Below are 13,168 nucleotides of genomic sequence, written 5' to 3'. Positions count from 1 at the left end.
TAAATTTAGTATAAGTCCATAAACCTGCTCAACAGATGTCCACTGTAAACCTGTGTGTGCAGTCACCTAGTGTTTGCACAGGCCCTGGTCATCCAACCTCTACCACTGGAACCCTGCATAACATGCAGATGTGCTGCACAAATGGATGCGTTCGCCTCTCCAGCAGCCCCTTAAGGTTCAGGGTGAAAACTAGAAACAGTTGCCTTGATAGCAATAAATCTCACTAAACCTTCCCACAACAGATGGAATGCAAGGAAAATCTACCGACAACATAACCATCATTGCGCTTTGTAAATTCTGTCAATGATTTACTATTTAGTCCTTTGGTTACTAATACCCTTTTTCCACTAGCTTAAAAACCCCGGGTTTTTGCACAGGGGCGCGCATTGAGTGACCTGGGAATCCTACCAGGGTAGCTACCAGGGTCGGACCCGGGAATGACCCACGTAAGGGTGCAGTATAAACGGGTTACCTGGGTCATATGACCCGGGATACATTTACAGCATGCCTAGAGCCCATACCTCCTTGCCCACAGTGTCCTACGGGCGGTTGGGAGCATGGGGCAGGCTGTTAGCGCTACTGTCTGTCCTGCTTTGCATACAGCAGCGCTGGCTAGGAAAGGGGTCTTTAGAAGGCTTGTGGAAGCCCAGCAGCTTCTGGAATTCTGGCCTTGCCCCCAGCGTGATGATGGGCAGCTTCCAATTGGGGCGTGGCCTAACTGGACTGAAGCATCACCCTGGGGGTCCCAATCTACTAGTTTTCCCGGCGCTTGGAGGTGACGTCATCTCTAAGCGCTGGCCAGAAGACACTGCGCCGACTCAGGATATTCCTGGGTTGGGCCGCAGTGGAAAGAAGTCATGTCTCAGGTCTGACCCGGTTTAGAATTATGTTCCAAATCCCTGGGTCAGACACGCGACTTTAGTGGAAAAGGGGTATTATATACTATGGGGTGTATTCAATTGTAGTCGGAACTGCCGTCTTGTCGGAAAGACGGCAGTTTCTGACTTTTTTAGATCGGAAACTGTTCCGATCTATTCAATCCTCCTGCTGTTTTTTTCCGACAATTCGGCAATTCCGACTTGTCGGAAAACACGTGGATTGGCGGAATAGCCGCGGATCCACATGTTTTGTTGGAATCGCGTCCAAATCAGACAGGTTTTAGCCCTGTTTCTGACAAGAAAAAAAGTTGGATTGACATTGTGGAATGGCCAAATCCTGATGGATCTGCCCGATATTTGAATACTCAAATGGCGGATCCTTTCTGTCAGAAAAGATCCGACGTCAGTTGAATACACCCCTATCTTGTGAAACACATCTCTAGACAATTCCTCTCATTGACCACTACAACAAATATCCTTATTTATATTTTTTTATGTTGATGAAGCCAAGTTCATAAAACAAATTAAGAGCCTGCAGATTCTATAGACATACAGTAAATTTATGTTCTGTAAAAAATAAGCTGAGTTATTACAAACTGTGCTTATATTTGATGATGGAGGAATGGTGTGCAGTATTCCAGGATAATGCATAAGATGTCAAATTCAGTAGTGAAGTCAGCCTAATGAATGCCAATCAATGTTAATATTGCTATTGTTTATAGCAGTGTGTTTAAGCTATACTGTTTTATTACATATGCACTACTATCTAGCAATGTACAAATGACTTCTGCAGGATAACTGCTTTTGCACTTCAACCAGAAAAGCATTTTCCACATAACTCCATCCTTCTAACTGTACCCTGACTCTCCATGTATGCAGTATTAGCAAGTATAGCGCCCCGACTATTGGAAGGTAAGAGAAATGATCAATGACTCATAGAACAAACATTTTCAGTCCTCACAACTTTCAAAGGGACCAACAAAATTACATTCCACAAAACAAATTTTTGAATGACATTTGGCCTGTCTGCCACTCCATATACTTATGGAAAACACAGGTTAAAATCAATTAATCATTTTAAAATCGTACTGAATAAAAATTAAATTAACCACAAATATATTCAAAATGTAAAAAGCTGGCACCAGAAGCACAAATTTATAAATTTGTTTTGTATAAATAAAGTTTTTCTAGTGCACTTCTGAATGTAGTAAGTGCCATATTGTTGTAGTGCAAGTCTAGAGTCATGCGGCATTCATTTATTGCTGGAGTCTTTGGTACCATTCTCTGCCAGCTCTACCCTATGGATTATTTTGTGCTGAATAAGACTTGTGTTGTAGCTAAAGCTTTTCCCACACTCCACACATGTGTATGGTTTCTCCCCGGTGTGTGTTCGGTGATGTCTGACAAGGTTTGAACTATTTGTGAAGCTTTTATCGCAGTAACAACATGAATATGGTTTTTCGCCCGTGTGTATACGTTGGTGCTTCATATAAGTAGCATACTGAATAAAACCTTTATCACATGTAGAGCACTTGTATGGGGTCTCCCCAGTATGGATTTTCTGGTGAACCTTAAGGTTCCAGTTGTCTCGGAAACTCTTGCCACATTCGTTGCATTGATACGGTCTGACTCCGGTGTGAGTCTTCATATGGACATTTAGTATACCAAGAGTTTTGAAACATTTCTCACATATGTGGCATCTGAAAGGTTTGTCTACTTGATGTGCAATGTGGTTTGCAGATGCTGAGCGGGCATGGAAGCTGCTGAGGAGATCATTGCTGTTTGGCGTCTGGAAGATAGGTAGCTTAGTCCCATAACAAGTCTCTTTCTCTGGCGTCCTTGGTATGCCTCTAGGATAGTCCAAGCCTTTGTAACTGTTTGAATATTTATAATTTGGCATATATAAACTCCCAGCATTAGCTCTTTTAAGCACAATTGAGAGAAGACTTTCTTCCCCTTTCCCAGTATGGTCGGGTTTATTCAAGGAATTCGTTTTTTGTGGTATTGGTTGTTTTTCCAGAGCATTTTCCTTGTTTGATATATTTTCTGTTAAAGCTTCCTCTGAAGGCAATTTATTACACTCAGGAACAAGATCCTTCTCTGATTTTACTTTGTCATCATTTCCACCTGCTGAAATAAAAGCAACTTCTGTTAAAGGCTGAGGAAGTGTTCATTTTTTCTTGCAAAGATCTAGATCACAGTACACTGCAAAATTTGTGCTATAGTTCAAGTGTTTTTAAGGTTTAAAGGGATATCCTATTAGCAGCTGTAATTTACCACTGCTAATAGGTTTGCTGGGGGCTATCCTATTAGCCCCGATGCTGGCGAGCTGATTCTTCTGACACTTATAGGGGATTGTGCACATGAAGCATAATCCCCTATAAGAAGCACCAGGAGAACTGTTTTTGCAACGATAAAACATGGGTCCAGGAACTTATCCCGGATCCCATGTGTTATCGGCTGATTGTGGTAGTTTACTACAATAGGATAGCCTGATAAGAACATCAGGCTAATATCGGCGATATTAGCCCATTTTTACTACCACTGGCAATAGGACACCCCCATTAAATGGAACATAACTGAAACACAAACATATTTATTATTAAAAAGGTAGGTCAAAAAGAAAAAAAAACACGCACATGAAAATTTTTTACATTAATTGAGATTTTATGTACTCCTTTTAGCTAGCTGAGAGAGTGCAGACTATGCAATGTCACAGAGGCGTGAAGTGATGCTTATGATAATACAAAGGATTAGAAGGTGTCAAGTTTAGAATTTTGTAGGATTGTTATATATATGGATACTTGTATGCAGACATTAGCTAACACACCATAACTCCGCCCTAGGGAATATTAGAAACACCTAAGGATATAAATATGTATGGCATGAAACAGATAACATCTAATATACACATACATTTGACATTAGGAATTGAATTATTCCTAATCAGATATGAGCAATAGATTTGGAAAATAAATACTTTGAGTATCTCACCTGTCTGCCTTGGCCCAGCACGTACTACAGATGATGCATCAGTACTATTCAGCACATCAAACTAAATAACTAAAGCAACTGCACAATGATACCATCTGCAGAATTTCACTGTAGGCCTAGCGTCCGCTTCCTACCTGTACAGTTGGCTTTTAGGGCCACAGGAAGTACACATTCAGATGGTTCATCCACCTGCTTGATCCAAATGGATAATTTGGGATTGAAAACCAGGTGATTGGCTATAAATAAACACATAAAATGCTTAGAGCACCAATGACAAAAATGGGATTTTAAAACCTACCGGTAAATCCTTTTCTCTTAGTCCGTAGAGGATGCTGGGGATGCTTCAAGAACCATGGGGTATAGACAGGATCCGCAGGAGACATGGGCACACTATAAGACTTTGAATGGATGTGAACTGGCTCATCCCTCTATGCCCCTCCTCCAGACTCCAGTTATAGGAACTGTGCCCAGGGAGACGGACATTTCGAGGAAAATGATTTATTTAATTATTTTAAACTAAGGTGAGATACATACCAGCTCACACCTCCAACACGCCGTACAACATGGCATTCAACAAACAACGCATGCAACGGCATGCCCAACAACAGTCATAGGGGGTAATTCCAAGTTGATCGCAGCAGGAATTTTGTTGGCAGTTGGGCAAAACCATGTGCACTGCAGGGGGGACAGCTATACCATGTGTCTGGGTCTTAGACTCAGATTTATCAAATCTCTTAGTCAACCTAGTCACATTTGCATTTAAAACACTCAACATATTCACCCAATCATCCGTCGGCGGTGCCGACACGGCCACTCTCGCAGTATTTTCTGTCCCCACTCCAGCCTCCTCCTGGGAAGAGCATTCAGCCTCAGACATGTCGACACATACGTACCGACACCCACAACCACACTGGGGCTATAGGAGACAGACCCACAACAAAGCCTGTAAGAGAGACACAGAGGGAGTTCTGCCAGCCCACACCCAGCGCCTATCCCGGTACTGAAGCAAGTAAAAAGACTGCCCAGACCTGTTAGCACATATACATATATAAAATTTAGCACCAGATCACTTGTGATCTTCTCATACTCACCCGGCTTCTGTCTTCTGGCTCCGTGAGGGGGGTGACGGTGCGGCTCCGGGAACAAGCAGCTAGGCGCACCAAGTGATCGAACCCTCTGGAGCTAATGGTGACCAGTAGCCTAAGAAGCAGAGCCCTTGAACTCAGAAGAAGTAGGTCTGACTTCTCTCCCCTCAGTCCCACGATGCAGGGAGCCTGTTGCCAGCAGGTCTCCCTGAAAATAATAAACCTAATAAAAGTCTTTTTCTGAGAAACTCAGGAGAGCTGCTCAGTGTGCATCCGGTCTCACTGGGCACAGAATCTAACTGGAGTCTGGAGGAAAGGCATAGAGGGAGGAGCCAGTTCACAGCCATTCAAAGTCTTATAGTGTGCCCATGTCTCCTGCGGATCCCTTCTATACTCCATGGTTCTTGAAGCATCCCCAGCATCCTCTAGCACGTATGAGAAAGATGGATTTAAAAAAAAACAACCACAAAACATTGAGGCACAGAGTGGAAATGGAAGGTTATAAAGTAATTTTAACTTTGGGCCAGATGTACTAAGCATTGAAAAGTGATAAATTACACATTGGTAAAGTACCAATCAACCAGCTCCTAATTGTAATTTTTCAAACCCAGCCTGTTACATGGCTGCTAGAAGCTGGTTGGTTGGTACTTTGTCACCATGAAAGTTATCACTTTTCAAGGCTTAGTACATCCATGTACACAGCAGTATTTATGTGTTATTGTCATAATAGGTCCGATTGCATAGCAAGATATAACTTTTACATATAATACATTAATGCATTAGTGAGACCAAGTAGCGGCCATGACCCTGCCGACACGTGTTTTTGGGTTTTTTTGGACTTTTTTCTAGGCCACATTGCCTGTACTTGTGAGCAGTATAACCATTTGCTGAAAGGTTACATCTGTATCGATCTGCAAGAGATGAAGTTATAATTGCATACTCTCACTGTGTACAGCTGCCAGTAATAAAAGCAATACATGAGGAATTTAATGCTGCTATGATAAGCATCATGTAATGATACCAGCATTCTAGATATCATGTGATCTCTGGATAAACGCTAATCCTGAATACAGAGTAACAGAATAATTTGTAAACATTATTTTACTGGGGTTATTTAACACTCAGAAAATTATTTGAACAGCTCTGCACCAAAATGATTTAAGGCTATGGGAATAAATTATACCTATGAATGATTTAGCCATATATATTAATCCAATTGGTGCAGAACATTTTTGATGACTCTGTTTAACAGTAATAAATTGATCTACTTACAATAAACACAATCTACTGGAGTAGGGATACCATATTGAATGAATCATAAAACATTAACACAGCAGTCTGATCCTATGTGTGAAGGGTCCTTAATATTCCACTGTATGGGAATCAATTGATGTTGTACTTCAGGCTGTTATTATACAGCTTCTAAGGTTACAATCCCTGGGAATTAATAGGACAATTTTCCAGATATCTTATTCAAATAGACTGATTACAGTCTTACTACTATACTATTTCTAGCAAGATATAATAAAATTAAACTGATTCAATACATGACACAGATAGCGAGCCTTGTTTTTTAAAAATCACTTTAGTAAGTATTTCATTCACTGTGTGTAATCAGTGTATCACTGGGTGATACTTGTTGTATTGTACTGTTTATTTCGTGTTTGGACAATCTTAATGAATTTATTAAAAGTTAAATTTTAAATTTTTCATGTGCGCCAACAAAGAGACATTCTTTCCTTTATTCCTTTCGTACAATATAATTGTCTCTGGCTGCACCCCCAAATATCCAGCAATAAGGGATTGATTTACTGACGGATACTAATTGGGGCCCTCTCTTTCAACGTAATATTACCAATTATTTAACTAGTGCAGAGCACATCCCATTTCCCTCTTCCCCTTTTTTTGCAGAAATTTTAGACTAAAGTTTCACCCGTGTCTGTGGGAGTAAGCCAAACAAGTCTTCAGTTGTTTTTCTGCCAGGCAAACAAGACAGCTTCTAATCTTAACTAAATTAATGGCAACGAGAGTTAAGGATTTCTGTGAAGAATGACTAGTTTCCATGTGCACTAATGGAGTAAGGAGTAAAGGGGAAAATTTCATATTCTCTGTATAGTGCAGTGTAATATGGTGACACTAAAAATAATGTATCATTTATTCAATCATCATGAAAATGCACTATGTCTTGTCTGCAGGTAGATGAAGGATTAGTCATAAATATATAGTCCATCCCATCCTTCATTCCCGTAACATGAAGATATCTTTTATAAACAATGGAGGCAGCTATTTTTGGGATGAAGAAATCATCATGACAATTCAGCTCTCTAGAAAGCGCCGCCATCCCCCATGATTTCACTGGCTCCTAGTGAGCTGACAGGCTGCAGTCTTCACAAAGGATCTTTCAGATGGCCATCTTTCCCTGGCATATCATAGAGTATTAATCTGTTTAAATAATTACCTTCACTTGTGATTAAATTGGAATTTCCTTCATCAGTCTGAACATCTTTTTGTTCCATGTCATACTTTTCTTTCTTATTAGCGGAGACATCAGTGGGTGGATCTAGACACCCTACAATAGAAACAGAACAGCAGCTATTTATTTATTATTTCCAACAATGGACACTAAGAGGCACAGTTGAGACAATAACGAGGAATTCGAAAGGCACCAAATATCAGTAATAACATACATATATATATATATATATATATATATAGTACCAATATAAGGCGGCACTCGGAGACTTTCGCAAAGGTAGAAACGTGTTTAATGTGAGTCAACGTTTCGGGAGCCGAACTCCCTTCTTCAGGACACAGCAAACACTTGTTTGCTGTGTCCTGAAGAAGGGAGTTCGGCTCCCGAAACGTTTACTCACATTAAACACGTTTCTACCTTTGCGAAAGTCTCCGAGTGCCGCCTTATATTGGTACTACACATTGAGCTGCTGTCTCTCAAGGAGGGCACCGGAGCTGATACCCTGGGAGGACGAGGAGTGCCAGACCTATCTCTGGACTATATATATATATATATATATATATATATATATATATATATATAGATCCCACACAATGGAGGCACTCGGCGAAAAAAATAACTGACACCACCACAGCCGGTACGGTCAACGTTTCAGGGATTTCTCCCATTTCTCCCTTTTATCAAGACACAACCAGCACTAACATAGATACACATATATATACCAAACAATCTCTTACCAAACACCAATCAATGTCTCCCCGCCGCAGGTGCTGAACTCCCCAGCTGTCACACTTACTGCTGAGTGCAGCGTCCGGGCAGGTTGGGCGCGGCCTTCTCTCGTCGGGGAATGGTAGCGTAGCAACCATCCCCACCGCGTCTCACAGCCAACCGCCGCAGCCCGCCGGAGCCGACCTCACACTTCGCGTCACTTCCCCTGTAGGTGCGGCCTGGCGAGCGGCAACTGACTGGCTCAACGCCGCGAGGGGTTGCCTAGCAACCACCCCCAACAGGAAGAGGACACGGGTCCCGGAAAAACACCCAAAGTGCAACAATAAAACATGAATAAATATAAAAAACATGACATAGAAGACTCCGAGGTAATCTGATCGTTCTTCCTTACAGATAGTGAAAAACGATCAGCAATAAACAGCAAGTAACATGATGGCTAAAACACATGAGGCCTGTATGGTAATAACACATTGCTGTCATACTCACAGTGGTGCTGCTAACGCTGCAACTGAACCTCTAACTCAATGAGGTGATAAGGATAACTGGTGTGAAATATGCGGAAAAGCTGCATATCTAATCACTGATCAATCAGGAACCAGACCAAAAATAGCCGATGCTAACTTCTACTTCTCTAAAGGGATTACAAGAAACAACTGAAGCTTAATGCTTCATTAAGACCATGGGGATGCACTGTCTGCAATGTATGTATCCACCAAGCTTCTTTCTGTAACAGCTTTTTACCCCTGTTACCCCCTCTGACTCTGTCTGGAATATGATCAATAATTTTATAGCGAATGGTCGCAAGGGAATGATGGCAATTCTTGAAGTGTCTTGCCACCGGCTGGTCACTTCCTTTCCCCTCCAGTGCCGCCCTAATGCTGGATCTATGTAACGCAATTCTCTCTTTGAACTGCTGTCAAAGTCAGAAAAATATCTCTATACACACTGCCATATTTGCACCTCATTCTGGTCCGCGCTGCGCATGCGTGCGCTCTCCCGTGCGTGCGCATACTCACAGTCGCGGGCACCCGCAGGCGCACGGTATGCGTATTTACGGTAGAGTTTATGTGATCGTAGCGTGCGACTCAATCGTTACATATTTTCACTATATAATGTATTTTGTAGATCATGGTCCCTTTGATAGAATCTGAAAGTTTAGTTAACATAGCATGTTCCTGAACAGAGAGATCCCTCTTTGTATTGTACGAAGGGTCTAACAGGGGTCATACAGTGGTGTTTGGTACCCATCGGAAGAGTATTTAAATAGCAATATTCCGGTGTTGGTTTGGAGCGGATTAATCGCTCGTGCGAATAGTTATGGACATAAGAAGTTTATGTCCATTTACTATTATTTGTTCTTATTTAGTCATGCGGCGGGAAACTCAGTATCCCACCCACCTGAACAGTTGGAAGCAGTCACAGCCCACCTGTATGAATCAACCTATGACCTTTTGTTATAATGCGAAGCCGAATTCCTGTGTCCAATGAACAATGAGATTGTAGGGACCATTGAATTGTATTGTGTGTGGGGCATAAATAGGCAGGCCGACCATATCCAGCTCACTCTCTTCAACGGTTCTCATTGCTGATAATCGGGAGCTGGATATCGAGGCGCATGCGTTCGTTTCCCCTTGTGCGTAAGTGTTTCTCCGCAACTATATTGATCTTCTTGTTATTGTGGGCCAATTTCTCTCTCTCCCTCTCCCTTCTCCTCTTTCTCTCTTATTTTCCTTTAAATAGTAATTGTATTATATTTCCTGTGTAGTTATCTGGTTAGGTAGTCTATGTTATATTGTAGTGTATGATTTGTATTTGTATTAATTCTTTTGCAAGTTTATCATTCAAAATATATACATATTAGGCGTTGGACCCTAAGCCCAGGTATCTGTGTATTTCTTATAGTGTCTAGTATTCTCAGAGCGTCGGTAACGCTCAAACAGCTTTTAAGGTAATAAGGTTATACTGTGTTGCATTTACACTCTAACATTACACTAAGGTTTTACTGCACAATACACTGTTTATGGTTTAGATACAAAGGTTTAATATAGTGAGCGTCAGCGCCGCTGGTGATCTCCTCGTGGTCCCGAGCGTCCGCTACGCTATAGCGAATCATTACGTTAGTCAACAGCCAATAACGTGCCTGCCTGTGATCTCTTGGCCGTGAGTGAACGTGACGCTTGAGCGTCTCGATCACGGCAAAGCGATTGTTACGCAACTAGCGTACCCTTACGGTACTTCATACGTAGATAGCGTACAGTGTTCTTAGACATCATAAAGGGTATTATATACGATAAATATTTAGCTTTATCAATTGGCGGCTCGCCCGTCCTTCACATATCTGCACTAGGTAATTTCAGCAGACATTATCCAGCAGCAAAGGGCGGGAGATCATATTCCTCGTAGTGCTGTTTGGATAAGCGTCTGCTTCTCTTAGTAAAGGGTGCTGAAGGAATCCGGGAACCGGAGGTAAGAACAAAACAATAGTGTCTTTTTAAAACTGTTTATTTTTCTGTCTTGCGTACACACGCACGCACACATATATATCTGCATTTCCTTTTCATTGGTGTATTTTCGTATGTCACTCTCCTGTTTGCCAGTTCTATAGTTGATAAACGTGCTTAGAGAGATTTGTCACTATTTCATAGTTTAAGAGTAAAGATAACATAGTTAAAATATAGACAAACACACAGTTTTGCCTGGGAGATAATGCGAAGTCAGTGTGGTGTGCAGTAGATGATCAAGGATCATCTACATTGATAAACACATAAATTGTGTTACGGTGGATCTTTATTTTGCGTACACGTGTCTCTAACAAGGACTGAGATTTGTGCACGCAAACCAAAGGCCGACGCACGCAGCGTATATTACGCAACGGAGCGTACGGGTACGCCCACGTAACTCAAATCACAAGTTTTTTTCTCTCCTCTCAACGCGATAAGTAGCGCCACGCGGTAAATAACGCCAGGCGATAAATCGCGCAAATCTTTTTTTTTACATTCCAAATTTAAATTAACAGATCCTTCTCCTAATTGGTAACACATCTGGTCTAAAGAAAAAATTTCTGCGCAGAAATAGAAATAGAAACAAAAGTGTATATGCGGTGAGTGAGTGTTTGTTTTTACAATTTTAAAGGTTGAACCACAAGAAAAGTCGAGTACTCGTGAGGTACATGCGTGTAAGTGACGTACACGGTGGCTAGGGAGGCATCCCTGGTTAAATATACAATTTGAGCATTAGAGTGTAGCAGACCAGGAGGTCATACTGTAACAGACCAGGAGGTCATAACAGACCAGCAGGTTCAGGTACAGCAGACAAGGAAGTCCGCTATACAGTCCACAGGCACAACACCAAGAAAGGGTTGGTGCAACACCCATATAGGCCATATAAGCTCTGGCTGAAGGAATTCGCAGCCGAAATTTTCGATTCCGTTGGTCGCTCAGTACATAAGATTAGTTGCTTGTGTACTAAACGATTGTACCGCACGTAATTGTGTGCATTAGTAAACCTGACCGGTACTATTTGTGTACGAAGGTCATAAACGCTATTTGTACATTCTAACGTGATTTGTGTAATTTTTTTTTATTTTAAGGGAAGTTCGCTGCTCACTCAGGAACTATCCAGCAACCAATAGTTACTGGAAAGAGTAAGTGTTCTTCGGATCACCCTCACAGGTTCCAGTAAATAGAGGTTCAGGTCGCAGGGGCCCTAGGTCGAGTACGCCAGCACCATATCGGTGTGATCAGGTCGTATTGGTCGGCGTGGGCGAGTGAGTGGGGTACTCGGTAAACCGCCACCGTCAGCCTATTTTGGACATTTGGTTTGCGTAAGGGTTGGCTGGATAAAGCAACACTTTCGAACTATGGGGGCCACTTGTTCAGGTAGGGGGCAATCAACCTCGGTTCGGGTTGATTCAGTGAACCGACCAATTGGGTCGGCAAGGTATGTAATGTGTGAGAAATACGGAAGTCACACAGAAGCTTTATGTGATGAATGGGAGAGAATGACAGTACATGACGGGGAGAAATTCCCAAGAGTAGGTAGCTTCAGCTCAGAAGTGTTACAAAATTTAAGGAGGAGGATATGTCTCATTAAATCAACAAAGAGACGAATCAAACATTACGATTATTTGCAGTTGTGGCAACAGGAAGGTGACATACAGAGAGGTTTGGCTCAAGCGGCGGGATCTGGCCCTATCAGGAAACTGATCGCCACGGCCCCACCGCCACCATATATATCAGGAGAAAAATTGGTTGCGGAGAATGACGCATTAAGGTGTAACAAACAACAAACTCTTAGCAACGGTGTAAATGTTAAAGATAATGTTAACCAATTAACCAATGCAAGTATTAACCCGTGCAAGTTGTACCCTGTTTTGAACTTTCCTCAGGAGTGTGATCAAGAGGACGAATCGGCAACAATTTCAGCGCTCTCTCTAGCAGCCACCATAGCAGAGACCACTGTAGGCACAGCTCAACCCCCGAGATTAGTAACGAAAGCCCCTAGCGGAGGGATAGGTGAGGTCGTATCAACGGGTAAGTACGGCACCATACACTATGCTGAAACTATTTCACCACAGCCTGTAGAATATACACAGGATGAGGTTGTTAGAGTTAATCCCGTTAGAGTAATAGCAGTGCCAAATGGGAAAACAGACACATCAGAAGCCACTCCCATTAGAAACATTGCCATGTACACCCCATTTTCCCGAATGGAATTAAGGACCATAGTGTCTGAATTCCCTGACCCTAGAAAAGACTTAGTTGCCAGTCAAAAATACATCAGAGACTTAGGTAACACTGTAGAGCCCAACAATAAAGACTGGCAGATATTGCTGAGAGCATGTTTACCCTCCAATGTCGACGCAGCTCAATTTTTAGCTGACTGTGGATTAGATCAGGATGTACCTCTTACAGATGTGTACAACAAAGATAATGTAAAAAGAATAAGCTTACAGTTAAAAGCGTATTTCCCAGCGGTAGTTAAATGGAACAAAATATTCTCCATTAAAC

At 42.0% G+C, this 13,168-nt stretch overlaps 1 protein-coding gene across 11 annotated transcripts in view; it reads right to left on the bottom strand.

Moving 5' to 3' along the window:
• Positions 1-1,417: 1,417 nt before the first annotated feature.
• Positions 1,418-13,168, bottom strand: part of LOC134966324 (zinc finger protein 569-like) — a 144,158-nt gene continuing 132,407 nt past the window's right edge. For 10 of the 11 annotated variants that reach the window (XM_063942973.1, XM_063942976.1, XM_063942974.1 and 7 more), the window contains 3 exons: positions 7,416-7,526; positions 4,007-4,108; positions 1,418-3,008 (listed from right to left, as the gene is read on the bottom strand). In XM_063942973.1, the coding sequence (XP_063799043.1) occupies positions 2,131-3,008; positions 4,007-4,108; positions 7,416-7,526 (1,091 nt within the window). In that variant the 3' untranslated portion in view covers positions 1,418-2,130. The remainder of the gene's footprint in view (positions 3,009-4,006; positions 4,109-7,415; positions 7,527-13,168) is intronic. The other variant, XM_063942971.1, reaches the window with a different exon arrangement.

The sequence above is a fragment of the Pseudophryne corroboree genome, chromosome 10 (assembly GCF_028390025.1).
Source record: "Pseudophryne corroboree isolate aPseCor3 chromosome 10, aPseCor3.hap2, whole genome shotgun sequence".
Taxonomy (NCBI): domain Eukaryota; kingdom Metazoa; phylum Chordata; class Amphibia; order Anura; family Myobatrachidae; genus Pseudophryne; species Pseudophryne corroboree.
The sequence above is the reverse complement of the archived record's forward strand: the minus strand, read 5'-3'. Positions and strand labels throughout refer to the sequence as shown.